Consider the following 12,867-nt stretch of genomic DNA (forward strand, 5'->3'; position numbering starts at 1 on the left):
CATTTAAAGTACTCTGACAAGTACATTTTATGGAAAATGTTACTTGAGTAACTGTAACGGAGTAAATGTAGCGCGTTACTACCCACCTCTAATGTTAACTCTGTCTGAATTTCCACTATGTCGGTTTTTGAGTCAACTCAATGTAAATGTAAATTAAAGTTGAGAAATAATTCATCTCATGTACCATCTTCTTTTTGGCTGACATGTCACACATTAAAACTACGCGGTAGAGAAGGCGACAGTCATCATTCAAGCTGTTTCCCCTGTTTTCTCAATGCCAAACAAAGGTTGTTTACTTGTAGTGCCATCGCGATGGCTTGGCTTTTGCCACCCGAAAGTATGAGTGACGTCATGCTGAAAGGTCCTACCCCCTCCTCCCACTCCAAAAAAGGTTACATGGGTGGAAGCATCGATGGACGGCCCACATTGCCGGCCAAAGCCTGCCAGCAGGTGTCGCCCTCCTGCTGCATTACCGGCGACATTCCCTATGGCACATGATGCGGGCAAACTTATATTTTTGCCTGGTAAATGGCCGTTTTGATTTGTTTGTTAGACTTTAATTTAAAAAAATGACGGACTAGAATACATACAAAGAGTCCGATTCTTAAAAAAAAAAAATCAATAGTAGAATATGTGTCGGGCCGCGATGTGAATGAACGGAAGGGGTGTCCTGAATCCTGAAGCAGCTTCGCCCCTTCTGACTTTGCTCCATACGGTGAGTGAGCGAGTCGCCAATGTGTCGCTATATTAATTTATAATGTACACGCCAGGCCACATTTACGCGACGTGACGGTTCATGCCACGGACTCGCCAAAAAGGTAACTTCAGCTGAACGCTAGCTCGCGCCACTTAAGCTTGCAGTGCATAGCTGCTGTGCTAGCGCGGAGGCTAGCGGCTAAAACGAACTATACGGGACGTCTAACGACGGCGTAAATTGTTTACTAGCTATTAAGTTAACTCCGAAAGTTAAGCTAGAAGCAGTCAAACATGTCGGCAAGGCATATTTGAAAACCAGAATTAATACAAAAGGCAAATCATTGTTGCTTAAACAGGCAAAGAAATTGAAATAAGACAAAATTAAAATGTTAAAATCAAGATGATTCACAAAATAAAAGCAGGAGAAACGAAAAGAGAAACACTGCAATGACGAAAAACATTTAAAATAACAAAATGTAATCAAGATGAGGAAATTATATATTTGATTTATGAGCAATCAGTGGCGAAAAATAAAGTTTTCAGGCCAGATTTAAATGTAAAGACAGTTTGAGCACATCGCAGGTGTTGTTATATATATATATATATATATATATATATATATATATATATATATATATATATATTCAAAACCAACATTACTTCAATTCTCAACCTCTGTTAACTTCGCCTAGTTGATTTCTTTTTTTGTGCTTAAGCAGAACCATACAGGAGAACGAATTGGACTGTCAAGTGGGGGATTATGGCGCTCACAGGGACTCTGCCAGCAATGCCAGCTGCTTCCTTAAAACCGTAACTGGCTTAAAAACAGGACCAAGAGACATTTCAGCTATCAAGACTTTGTTTGACTGAACTTGGGAAGAGGCACTTGTCGGAGGTTGGCGTGTACTCATCGGTTCCCCTCCAATGGCGGAGGAGGAGGTGATGGCCACGGAGTATTTGCTGGAGCAAGTGATGCTCAAGGACCTGAGCAAGAGGCTGCAGGTGGGCCAGGAGATGGTGGATTTTATCCTGCAAGAGGACAAATGTCCAGAGCTGGAGCAGGACCAGGGGACGCTGGACAGGATGGTGGAGGTGCTGGCTAGCTCCTGGGTCAACTCCACTCACTTCAAGGTCAGTTTTTCTGCACTTAGATTTGAATCTACCAACATCATGATACTGACCTTAAAATTCCGTGTTATGTGACGTGTGATGTAACAAAGTGTTTCCCAACCTTTATTGAGCTATGGCACATATTTTACATAAGCTATAGCACATGGCACCTCCCACCCCTTGCCCCCCCCCCAAAAAAAGAAATGTCAAAAAAGGAAATTCATTCATTCATTATGTACCTTCTTCCTTCTAGTGGAAGAGGATTTCATTGTTTGGCCTGTCACTATATCTTGCTGGCATGGGTAGATGAACAATGATACATTATTCTTAGTAAATAAACGATAATTTTCAGGCCACTGGGATCATCTGCTACGGCACACCTGATGATCTCTTACGACACAGTTGTATCACTGATGAAATATCCACGTGAAGAACGATAAACCAGAAGTCACACACAGGCTTTGAATTTGGGCTAATGGTGCTGATAAATTAAGCTCACAGCCACCAGAGCCTTGTCCCATTTTCAGTTCTATACACACACAATTGGGAACACTGAGTGCATGCGTGCGTGTGTAATCTAGTTCGGATAAATGTTGTAATATTGTTGCTCCGAAGTAGAACCACACCTTGTGCAAGGCTGCTTTGTAGCTACAGTATGTACCAGCATGTAGAAATGATGCATCTAATAGCATTAACTATTACTAAACTACACACTTCACACCGGTGAAGAAATAGGTAAAAACCAGATTAAATTAAAAAAATATATATAAAACCAAGATAAAGCCTAACATAAAAGCAGGATTAATGAAAACTTTTAACACATTTCAAATCGCCCCCCCCAAAAAAAAAAATCAAGATAATGATACTATTACTATACTATTTGGGATTTATGAGGCAGCAATGAAAGAGTTTTCAGGGCAGATGTACATGTAGCGACCGTTTGAGCTCAGCTGTTCAAGTAAGTAGTTTGTTCCACATACTTGTCCTGAGGGGTCGGCGTGAGTGTTATTGGGAAATGGATGGTCTCCAAGTCGGGGTCGTAGTTGATGAAGTTGGCAACGTTAGTGACATTTGCCGTGTAATACCTTTGGACACCTGTGGGAGGTGGTGTTGTTTTGCACATGCTTTACATTCATCAGTTGTTTTTGTTCCCGTTGAAGGGAAGTTTCCAAAAATTGCACCAGTACCCGAGTCTGTGACTCGGGAGGCGCGAGTGTGTTGATATGGTGTCAGCAAGGAGACTCTCACTAAACGTTCATTGAGTATCCCAGTCACCCCATGACACGGACGGATGTTCGATGGTGCCCATTGCAGTAAAGTAATGCAATGCGGGCAGACAATTCACTCACGGTTTTGTCTGACTGATCTCAACTTTTTTGTTTTTTGTTTTTACTGGACATGTTTTCCTCACAGACACAGAGAGCCAGCAATTATTTTGTGTTTTGAAGAAACATAAGCGACGTATTTTGATTCTATTTATGTAAAAAGATTTTAAAATATTACCCACAATCCTTTGTAGGTTTCATTTCCTTTGCTCTTGTGCCCACTAGTGGTGGCAAACTCGGTTCACGTTATAGACTTTGATTACTCAGAGTCACTCACAAAAGTGATATCCCCGGGTCTAAAAAATAAAGAAAACAACACATTTAAAAATAGACTAAGATTCAAATATTTGAAATGGGTATGTAAACAAATATATAATAGTGAATTTCCCCTAGAGATTAATAAAGTATCTCTAGCCAAATACAACCAAACTGGACAGGAGTGCAAAATGTGCAACTATACAGGCCTAAAGTAGCATGTAAGCAATTTTGTCTGCTGTTTAACAATTAGTTGTTTTCTCTTTATTTCACATGCTTATGATTGAGCATTTTAGAGCATTTCCATTTTTTAATGATCTTTCTTGGCCTGTACATTTTCTTTCTCTGTTTTAAAATGCTTTTAAGCTGTCTTTTATTTTCCTTTGTATTTTTCATTGTTTTTAATCATGTAAAGCACATTGTGTTAACTTGTGTATGAAATGCACTCTATAACATTTGCTTTGTTTTGCTTATGGTAAAACTACTCCATCCGTCCATCCATCCATTTTCTGAGCCGCTTCTCCTCACTAGGGTCGCGGGCCTGCTGGAGCCTATACCAGCTATCAGCGGGGAGGAGGCGAGGCACACCCTGAACTGGTTGCCAGCCAATCGCAGGGCACATACAATCAAACAACCATTCGCACTCACATTCACACCTACGGGCAATTTAGAGTTGTCAATTAACCCACCATGCATGTTTTGGGGATGTGGGAGGAAACCGGAGTGCCCGGAGAAAACCCACCCAGGCACAGGGAGAACATACAAACTCCACACAGGCGGGGCCGGGATTTGAGCCAGAGTCCCCAGAACTGTGAGGCAGATGTGCTAACCCGTCCGTCACCGTGTCTGCACTACTACTAATAGTAATAAAAATAATAATTAATAAATAATCTGGACCATCATCATCACGGTGGGTAGTAGTTAGTAAGATCCATGTTCAAAACATTCTTGTCAGATTAATTGAGAACTCTAAATTGTCCATAGGTTTCAATGTGAATAGAAATACAAATTTGAATAGTTGTTTGTTTTTACGTACACTGCAATTGACCGGCGACCAGCCTAGGATGTATTGTACCTAAAAACTGTAAAGAAAACTGATAGATAAATGGATAATTTTCATCGTCTTAAGAATGTGCATAAAATCAGCCACACAATGAACACCAGTGTTTGAACCACTTGCTTATTGGGAATTTTTTCCTTGGAGTCACATCAATAAACCAAATTATCTCAGTTCGCTAACTGTCATTGTGTACTTGTACTTGTGTACAGCCAGCCAGAAGACTCTGTGGATCTGTGAATGATGGGTGATTTAGAAACCGACCAGCTATAGTGCCGATGGCCTATATTAGTTCCAGACTGCTTATTTATGTGCGTTTTAGCTATTTCATGGGTGTTTTTCTTCTAATTCGTGTGTTTTAGGTGGTGTTGTTGGGAATGGAGCTTCTGTCTGCGCTAGTCAGCAGACTGCAGGAAAAATTCAGGACGCAGGTTGGAACAGGTGAGCTCTTTGACATTCAAACTTCAGGCCCTCTAAACATTTTATAATTAAAAATACAAATCATGTGAGAATATTTCTATCTCTTCAGTTCTTCCCAGCTTAATCGATCGTCTGGGAGACGCCAAGGATCAAGTGCGTGACCAGGACCAAGCACTTCTATTGAAGATCATGGACCAGGCCGCCAACCCACAGGTGAAAAAAACATCTGTATGCACATAGTAAAAGGATAACTAACTAGTATTTTATTGCAAAATGAATTCACTTTATATATGCTTTATCAGTATGTTTGGGAGCGCATCACTGGAGGCTTCAAACATAAGAACAACCGGACGCGAGAAGGACTCTGCCTTTGTCTCAACGCCACCTTAAATATGTAAGTTCACATCATGGTGCGCCATGTAAAAGCACACATTAGGAAACAAAGAAGTTTTGAATAAATTAATTTCAAGAAAGTAAACAGTTTGAATTATCAGTACCAAATTCTATGGAGTCAAATTCTTTCAAATGTTCTTGTTTCCCTTTTTACATTGTATTTTGTAACAGTATTTGTTCGCTGCATGATCCCACTAAGAATTTTGCGTTCAATGTTTTTCATGTCACATGTGTAAAATGTATACAATTTTTTTCAGGTTTGGATCTCAGAGCCTGACGCTTAGCAAAATAGTTCCTCACATTTGTAACCTCCTTGGAGACCCCACAAGTCAGGTATAACCCTGAAAACATTGCATCTGTAGTTGCTCCCCTCTGCTGGCAACATTAATTTATTGCAGATTATCATTATCATATTTTTTATAAACCTGTCCTTTTCTCCTGTAACAGTGAAAGTTTTGTTGCCGATTAGCAAAAGTTTCCTTTTGCACTCATCAACTAAGTAACACAATCTTATGAATAATAATTTGTAAAAGTGTGTGATGAAAATTGGTAGGTGCGTGACAGAGCCATGAGCTGTCTGGTGGAGATCTACCGCCATGTCGGTGAGCGAGTGAGGATTGACCTTGGAAAGAAGGGCCTACCTCAGTCTCGGTGCGTTTAGATACGCCAATGATTCACTCAGTGGATAACCCATTAACATGCAGATCACCTCTTTCCAGGTTGAATGTCATCTTTAGTAAATTTGATGAGGTCCAAAGGTCGGGGAACATGGTCCTGTCACCAATGTCAGGTAGGCTTACATAACTAAGTCCAATACTTGCTGGTTTTATTCTAAACAGAGCAGGACTGAAAATTGAATACAATAATTTCTCGTGTATAATACACTCTCGAATATAATATGCACCACCAGAAAACGAGAAAAGTCTTTACCTATGTACAATGCACAGTATAGTCATATGTAATTCACCTGTAATCCCTGTCTCTAATTTATTCTAATCAGTTTTGCTATGTTGAGTTCCTGTAATTCCTGATTAATTCATTTAATAATGTGTCTGTGATGCACTTTGGAGTTTAGTTTTGACATTTTAGCTTTAAGATGGCGGGCTTTCCCCTCCCACGTGTGCATTGACACATGAGCCGACTTGGACGACCTAATAAAAACTAGACGGTTCATCTTTCTGGATGATACATTCACTTCTGGTTCCAGAATAATGATTTAAAAAATAGTTTACACGCAACAACAAGATGCAGAGGGGGGATGAATACATGTAAGGTCTATTAACTATTTAGGGGTTTAGGAGACTAACTGACATAAAACAGCATTTAACAACTATTTAGAATAACGCTAGGCATGCTCAAAAATACTCTGATAGCAACCCGCCATGTTTTAACGGTGATGTCACCACGCAGTGTCAGTGTGTTTTTGAGACTTTGGGCTTCATAACACTTAGACATTACAAAACCACAAATAATTCTCTTCTATTATGTTTTTATGACTATTTTACAATATACTGCAACTTTGTTAAAACATAAAAGGTGTGGTGTTTTTGGTGGGAATGGAACAGATTAATTGCAGTTCCATTCATTTTAATGGGGAAATATGTTTTGGGTTACAGGTGTTTTGAGATAAGAGCACGGTCATGGAACAAATTAAACTTGTATCTTAAGGCACAACTGTACATATTTTGCAGAGTCTTTTATTTTAGGCAGTATTAAATACTTAAATTACTTTAGTTTGGCCACATCAAGCGCACACTGTTTTTAATTTTTTTGTAATACATAATCAGCATACAGTAGCAACAATGTACAGCATGTGTGAATGTGAGCGTGAATGGTTGTCTGTCTCTATGTGTGCCCTGCGACCGATTCAGGGTGTTGTCCGCCTTTCGCCCGAAGTCAGCTGGGAAAGGCTCAAGAACCCCGCTCCCCTGAACAGGATAAGCGATATTGAGGATGGTTGGATGGTTCACCAAGGAAGAGCGGCTTGTTGCTACTTGCTGGTCTGGTACAAGCTGAGAAGGAAGTGAGCTGGTGGATAATAATGGGCAAGTAATAGGGGAGTTTTTGGTTGAAGGGAATTAGGTGTGTGTTTATGATGGGAGTCAAACATGGAAGAGTCAGGGCTGGATCTCACAATGGTGCCCAACAGGTTGACAACAGTATGTGATTAGAGAGTATGAAGAGAAAGAAACTGTAGGAAGTGACCGCTTCCCACTGTTATGTATGGTTGATATAGCGTATCTGTTACTGTACAGTGAATGCAGATGAAAGGAGATCTAGGGTTGAAAAGGAATATTTGGAATACAACCCCAATTCCAATGAAGTTGGGACGTTGTGTTAAACATCAATAAAAACAGAATATAATGATTTGCAAATTATGTTCAACCTATATTTAATTGAATACACGACAAAGACAAGATATTTAATGTTCAAACTGATAAACTTTATTGTTTTTAGCAAATAATCATTAACTTAGAATTTTATGGCTGCAACATGTTCCAAAAAAGCTGGGACAGGATTATGTTTACCACTGTGTTACATCACCTTTTCTTTTAGCAACGTTCAATAAACGTTTGGGAACTGAGGACACTAATTGTTGAAGCTTTGTAGGTGGAATTCTTTTCCATTCTTGCTTGATGTACAGCTTCAGCTGTTCAACAGTCCGTGGTCTCCGTTGTCGTATTTTATGCTTCATAATGCACCACACATTTTCAATGGGAGACAGGTCTGGACTGCAGGCAGGCCAGTCTAGTACCCGCACTCTTTTACTACGAAGCCACGCTGTTGTAAGAATGTGCTTTGGCATTGTCTTGCTGAAATAAGCACGGGCGTCCATGAAAAAGACGTTGCTTAGAGGGCAGCATATGTTTCTCCAAAACCTGTATGTACCTTTCAGCATTAATGGTGCCTTCACAGATGTGTAAGTTACCCATGCCATTGGCACTAACACAGCCCCATACCATCACAGATGATGGCTTTTGAACTTTGCGTCCATAACAGTCCAGATGGTTCTTTTCCTCTTTGGCCCGGAGGACACGACGTCCACAATTTCCAAAAACAATTTGAAATGTGAACTCGTCGGACCACAGAACACTTTTCCACTTTGCATCAGTCCATCTTAGATGAGCTCGGGCCCAGAGAAGCCGGCGGCGTTTCTGGTTGTTGTTGATAAATGGCTTTTGCTTTGCATAGTAGAGTTTCAAGTTGCACTTACGGATGTAGGGCCGAACTGTATTTACTGACATTGGTTTTCTGAAGTGTTCCTGAGCCCATGTGGTGATATCCTTTACACATTGATGTCGGTTTTTGATGCAGTGCCGCCTGAGGGATCGAAGGTCACGGGCATTCAATGTTGGTTTTCGGCCTTGCCGCTTACATGCAGTGATTTCTCCAGATTCTCTGAACCTTTTGATGATATTATGGACCGTAGATGATGAAAACCTTAAATTCCTTGCAATTGTACGTTGAGGAACATTGTCCTTAAACTGTTCGATTACTTTCTCACGCACTTGTTCGTGAAGAGGTGAACCTCGACCCATCTTTGCTAGTGAGTGACTGAACAATTAAGGGAAGCTCCTTTTTATACCCAATCATGGCACACACCTGTTTCCAATTAGCCTGTTCACCTGTGGGATATTCCAAGCAGGTGTTTGATGAGCATTCCTCAACTTTCTCAGTCTTTTTTGCCACCTGTCCCAGCTTTTTTGGAACGTGTTCCAGCCATAAAATTCTAAGTTAATGATTATTTGCTAAAAACAATAAAGTTTATCAGTTTGAACATTAAATATCTTGTCTTTGTAGTGTATTCAATTTAATATAGTTTGTATGTTTAACACAACGTCCCAACTTCATTGGAATTGGGGTTGTATATTTCAGGAAGGAAATACTTAAGTCATAATATTAGTCATGAATTAAATGTAGACACATTAGATGATGAAATTAAAAAGTGCATAATGTCAGTGTGACAATAGGCCATTCCTAAAAGAAAGGGCAGGGGTCGAGGGTAGATTCTGTATTCTGGTGGTATAATAAAGAAGTGGTGAGAAATAGACATTGAAGGTGGTGGGGAAAAAATGCATTGTTTTCAAGCAACGATACAGTATAAGCAGACTCAGGAGGTACTAAGATGAGTAATGGTTGTTGGTGAAAGGTTTGTCTGTGTGAATGTACCGGTTACAGTTTTGTGACAGCGCCCTCTGCTGTCTGTGTCAAATTTAATGCCTCAGCATTTGTCCTCTTTCAGGAGAATTTGTATCACTTCTTGGATTTTGTTTTCTTTGTCACCACAAGAGCATTTTGCAATGTGTCATGATAGCTACTTGATGGATTGCTCTGCTGACACGCACTCCCACAATCCTCCTCCTCCTTCCCTGAGGCACACACAATGGCTATCCGCCTGTCCCTCAGTCTTGGCTCCACCCACAAGTGATTCTCGCATTTATGCACCTCCCATTGTCTCCACCCACACTTCCTGCTCTCTCCATCCTGATGCTGGTAGTGTGTGTGTTTGCTGAAGTCAGCAAGAGGATAGCGTGTCATTTGTATGTGTTTGTCAGGAACAATAGGAATATTGTACTTAAATATAGGAGGGGGGAGGCTAGCAGATTGACTCCGCTCCTTCCCCCCAATTCCTCCCTCCCAGAGATGTGAGGACCACAGAGGACTGCCGGAACACCTGACTGTCGGCATGCTGAGGAAACTGGTCTGCAGGAGGATCTGTTCCTGTGAGCTCTTCCTCTTGATTCAGGGAAGGAACGATCAGAGGCACATTATAAATGATGAAGGGTGGTGCAGGTGAACTGATAGATGGTAAAGGGTAAACACAGAGGACATAATGACGCCTCGCAGCCTGCGTTTGATAGCCTGAAGTGCTGTGGCTGATTTTTCTTTAACATTATATTCTGTACTGTGTGGTTTCATACACTAGGGGAGCAGGTTCCCCATCCTTGTGGTCTCACCGACACACGTTGCCCTCTGTTTTTATCCTACAGGAAGGAATGAAGTCACAGTAGTTGTGTGTGTGTGTGTCTGTGTATATGAACTTTGAATAATCTAATGCCGCTGATAGCATGCTGGGCAGAGCTCTGTGCTGAGAATCACATGGGGACAACTAAAAGCAACAAAACTGCATTTCTTTGCTAACCTTTGTTAGCTAGTCATGTTATGGTCTGTCCCCCAAATGCATTTATGTCATCAACAGTGACACTAGGCTGATTGTTGTGAGGCTGGCATGTTGTGTGGAGACTGCAATGGCGTGTGCCATTTCAGTTTGAAATGCAGACATTTCAGTGCGTCTGCCCACGCCACATTGTTGAGATGCATGCTTCTGGCACCCAGCTCATGGATCCTCTTTTGCTTCCCCATGTGACTTTTCACCTCTCTCGCCTGCCACAGATAAAAATTCTGAGGATGATGAGTCACTAGATGGTGGCTGCTCTTCGTACTCATCCAAAGCAGAAATGTTGCCTGGGAGGAAGACTGTAGTGGGTACATTTCGACGCCCCGTCTCTAGCAATAAGTCAGCAGGTCAGATTGCTCTTTTTCCATCAATCCAGTCATTGAGACAAAAATCTATGCGGTCATCATGTCAACTGTCATTTTGTTGTCCGCAGGGAGAGATGGGTCTGCTGCTGGCGCGGTGGATGAGGGTGACTTCATGCAGGCCTTCGAGGATGTTCCCACTATGCAGGTTTGTTCATTTAAGACAAGATTCGCCGTGTTTGTCTTTCACATGACATGACATCACAGTTGACTACATGTCCTTATTCCCCCATCAGATTTACTCCAACAGGGAGGTGGAGGAAGCCATGGCCAAGATTCGAGATGTCCTGTCAGATGACAAGCGTGACTGGGAGCTCCGAGTTGCAGCGGTAAGATGTCATTTCTGGAGTTGCTATCACTGACTGTCCTTTGGGTGGGCTTCATTTACATGTCCTTGCTTGTCGTGCCCTTCCAGCTGAAGAAGGTGCGCTCGCTGCTGTTGGCTGGAGCAGCAGAGTTTGACGGTTTCCTGCAGCACCTGCGGCTCCTGGAGTCTGCATTCAGACTGTCGGCCAAAGACCTGCGTTCTCAGGTGGTTCGGGAAGCCTGTATCACTCTGGGGTAAGACCGTCCTCCTCTCAAGTTTTTCTATTGGTCAATTGACAAAAATGCACCCATTTCACATGTTCTCGCCAGTCAAGTCAAAGTTGTTTGTGTTGTTGAATTGAGTGTTTGCTTGGATGTGTCATCTACAGACACCTGTCCTCAGTGCTCGGTACCCGCTTTGATCATGCCGCGGAGGCCATCATGCCGACCCTCTTGCACCTGGTCCCGAATAGTGCCAAAGTCATGGCCACCTCTGGTGTGGCTGCCATTCGCCTCATCCTAAGAGTATGTTTCTGCTTCCTGCCAATTTGATTGTTTTGCGGGAATGAGTGTGCCTAGGCACTAAAGTGCAATATGTTTATTTTGCAGCACACACACTACCCTCGTTTGATCCCTATCATCACCAGCAACTGCATCTCTAAGTCTGTGGGCGTCAGAAGGTTTGAAATAAAAATCAAAAAAGAAAATTTGACTAAACTATTCAAGTGATTCATAGTTTTTGTGTGAGTTTAAAAGTGAGACTTTTTTCAAATGATAGAATAAAATTAATAATACAGTGGTGGCTTGAGATACAAGTGACCCAACTTAGGAGTTTTTCCAAGATACGAGCCATCATTCGGATGATTATTATTATTATTTTTTATTTTTTTTTGCTTTGACTTGCGAGTTCAAACTTGAAATATGACCACTGCATGGTGGCAGTGAACTCATCTTACTTCACAATAGCAGCATTTTGGCAAATATTGAACAATTCTTCTAAAAAGAGGCTTCAAGCTATTTAATGCCACTCCCTGTTCAAGTTTGTTAAACTAAACATAAAAACAATTAGTCCTTTTGTATTTAAAACAATCATAGCTTAGCCTTTCAGTCTTGTAGCTTAATGCTACTGCTAATTAGTATCTACGTTGCGGTGCTTTAACCCTTAAAATTAAGCAACAGATTGAAGACAAATGCTGCAGCTACATGCACACTGACAATATAAGAATACTCACAATCATATATCGTTTATCCTTTGCATAGACCAACTAATATTAATGCTGTACTAATGATCTGACAGAGGCATTATGAATCCCATTTTAGTTGTAGGCAGGACACGCCCTGCTGCAATATGATTGGTTGCTGCATCCAGGCAGGATTACATGCAGCAGCCACTCATATTGCAGCTGGGCTTGTCCTGTCAAGAACTCAAGTGGGATTTATAATAACAGCTCACTGAACAGGATATCCATCTGTTGTCTATACTTTCCCTATGTGTCCAACCAAGGAGGGCACACCAGAAGTAGCAGAATTGATTAATGTAATGCGACAAAATCAAATTATTTTTAATTCTATTTAATTGTCATTACTATATATTTTATAATGTGGAATATTATGGAGTGCTATTTTTCCCTCATTAAAATGCATGCATTACAACAATTTTTGTTGTTTTTGGGGGGGAAGTCTGGTACGGATTGATATTTCATTACAATAGGAAAAGATGGTTTGATATACGAGTGTTTTCTGTTACGTGCTTGGTCACAGAAC

The 12,867-nt window shown here is 41.2% G+C and overlaps 1 protein-coding gene and 1 non-coding gene across 14 annotated transcripts in view; one reads left to right on the plus strand and one right to left on the minus strand.

The window, feature by feature from the left end:
* Positions 1–424: 424 nt before the first annotated feature.
* LOC133480907 (CLIP-associating protein 1-A-like) overlaps positions 425–12,867 on the plus strand; it is a 34,156-nt gene continuing 21,713 nt past the window's right edge. For 6 of the 13 annotated variants that reach the window (XM_061779628.1, XM_061779677.1, XM_061779704.1 and 3 more), the window contains exons 1-14: positions 425–715; positions 1,416–1,827; positions 4,806–4,884; positions 4,973–5,076; positions 5,166–5,257; positions 5,514–5,589; positions 5,810–5,907; positions 5,976–6,046; positions 10,651–10,782; positions 10,869–10,945; positions 11,034–11,126; positions 11,213–11,358; positions 11,493–11,628; positions 11,713–11,783. In XM_061779628.1, the coding sequence (XP_061635612.1) occupies positions 1,621–1,827; positions 4,806–4,884; positions 4,973–5,076; positions 5,166–5,257; positions 5,514–5,589; positions 5,810–5,907; positions 5,976–6,046; positions 10,651–10,782; positions 10,869–10,945; positions 11,034–11,126; positions 11,213–11,358; positions 11,493–11,628; positions 11,713–11,783 (1,382 nt within the window). In that variant the 5' untranslated portion in view covers positions 425–715; positions 1,416–1,620. Of the gene's footprint in view, positions 716–1,415; positions 1,828–4,805; positions 4,885–4,972; positions 5,077–5,165; positions 5,258–5,513; positions 5,590–5,809; positions 5,908–5,975; positions 6,047–9,909; positions 9,981–10,650; positions 10,783–10,868; positions 10,946–11,033; positions 11,127–11,212; positions 11,359–11,492; positions 11,629–11,712; positions 11,784–12,867 lie in introns of those variants that run through there. The other 7 variants (XM_061779635.1, XM_061779642.1, XM_061779650.1 and 4 more) reach the window with 2 other exon arrangements.
* On the minus strand, positions 2,971–3,098 carry LOC133465638 (U4atac minor spliceosomal RNA). Its single transcript, XR_009784701.1, has one exon. It is a non-coding gene; the product is annotated as a U4atac minor spliceosomal RNA (small nuclear RNA).

This window comes from Phyllopteryx taeniolatus, chromosome 1 (assembly GCF_024500385.1).
Source record: "Phyllopteryx taeniolatus isolate TA_2022b chromosome 1, UOR_Ptae_1.2, whole genome shotgun sequence".
In the NCBI taxonomy this organism is placed as follows: Eukaryota; Metazoa; Chordata; class Actinopteri; order Syngnathiformes; family Syngnathidae; genus Phyllopteryx; species Phyllopteryx taeniolatus.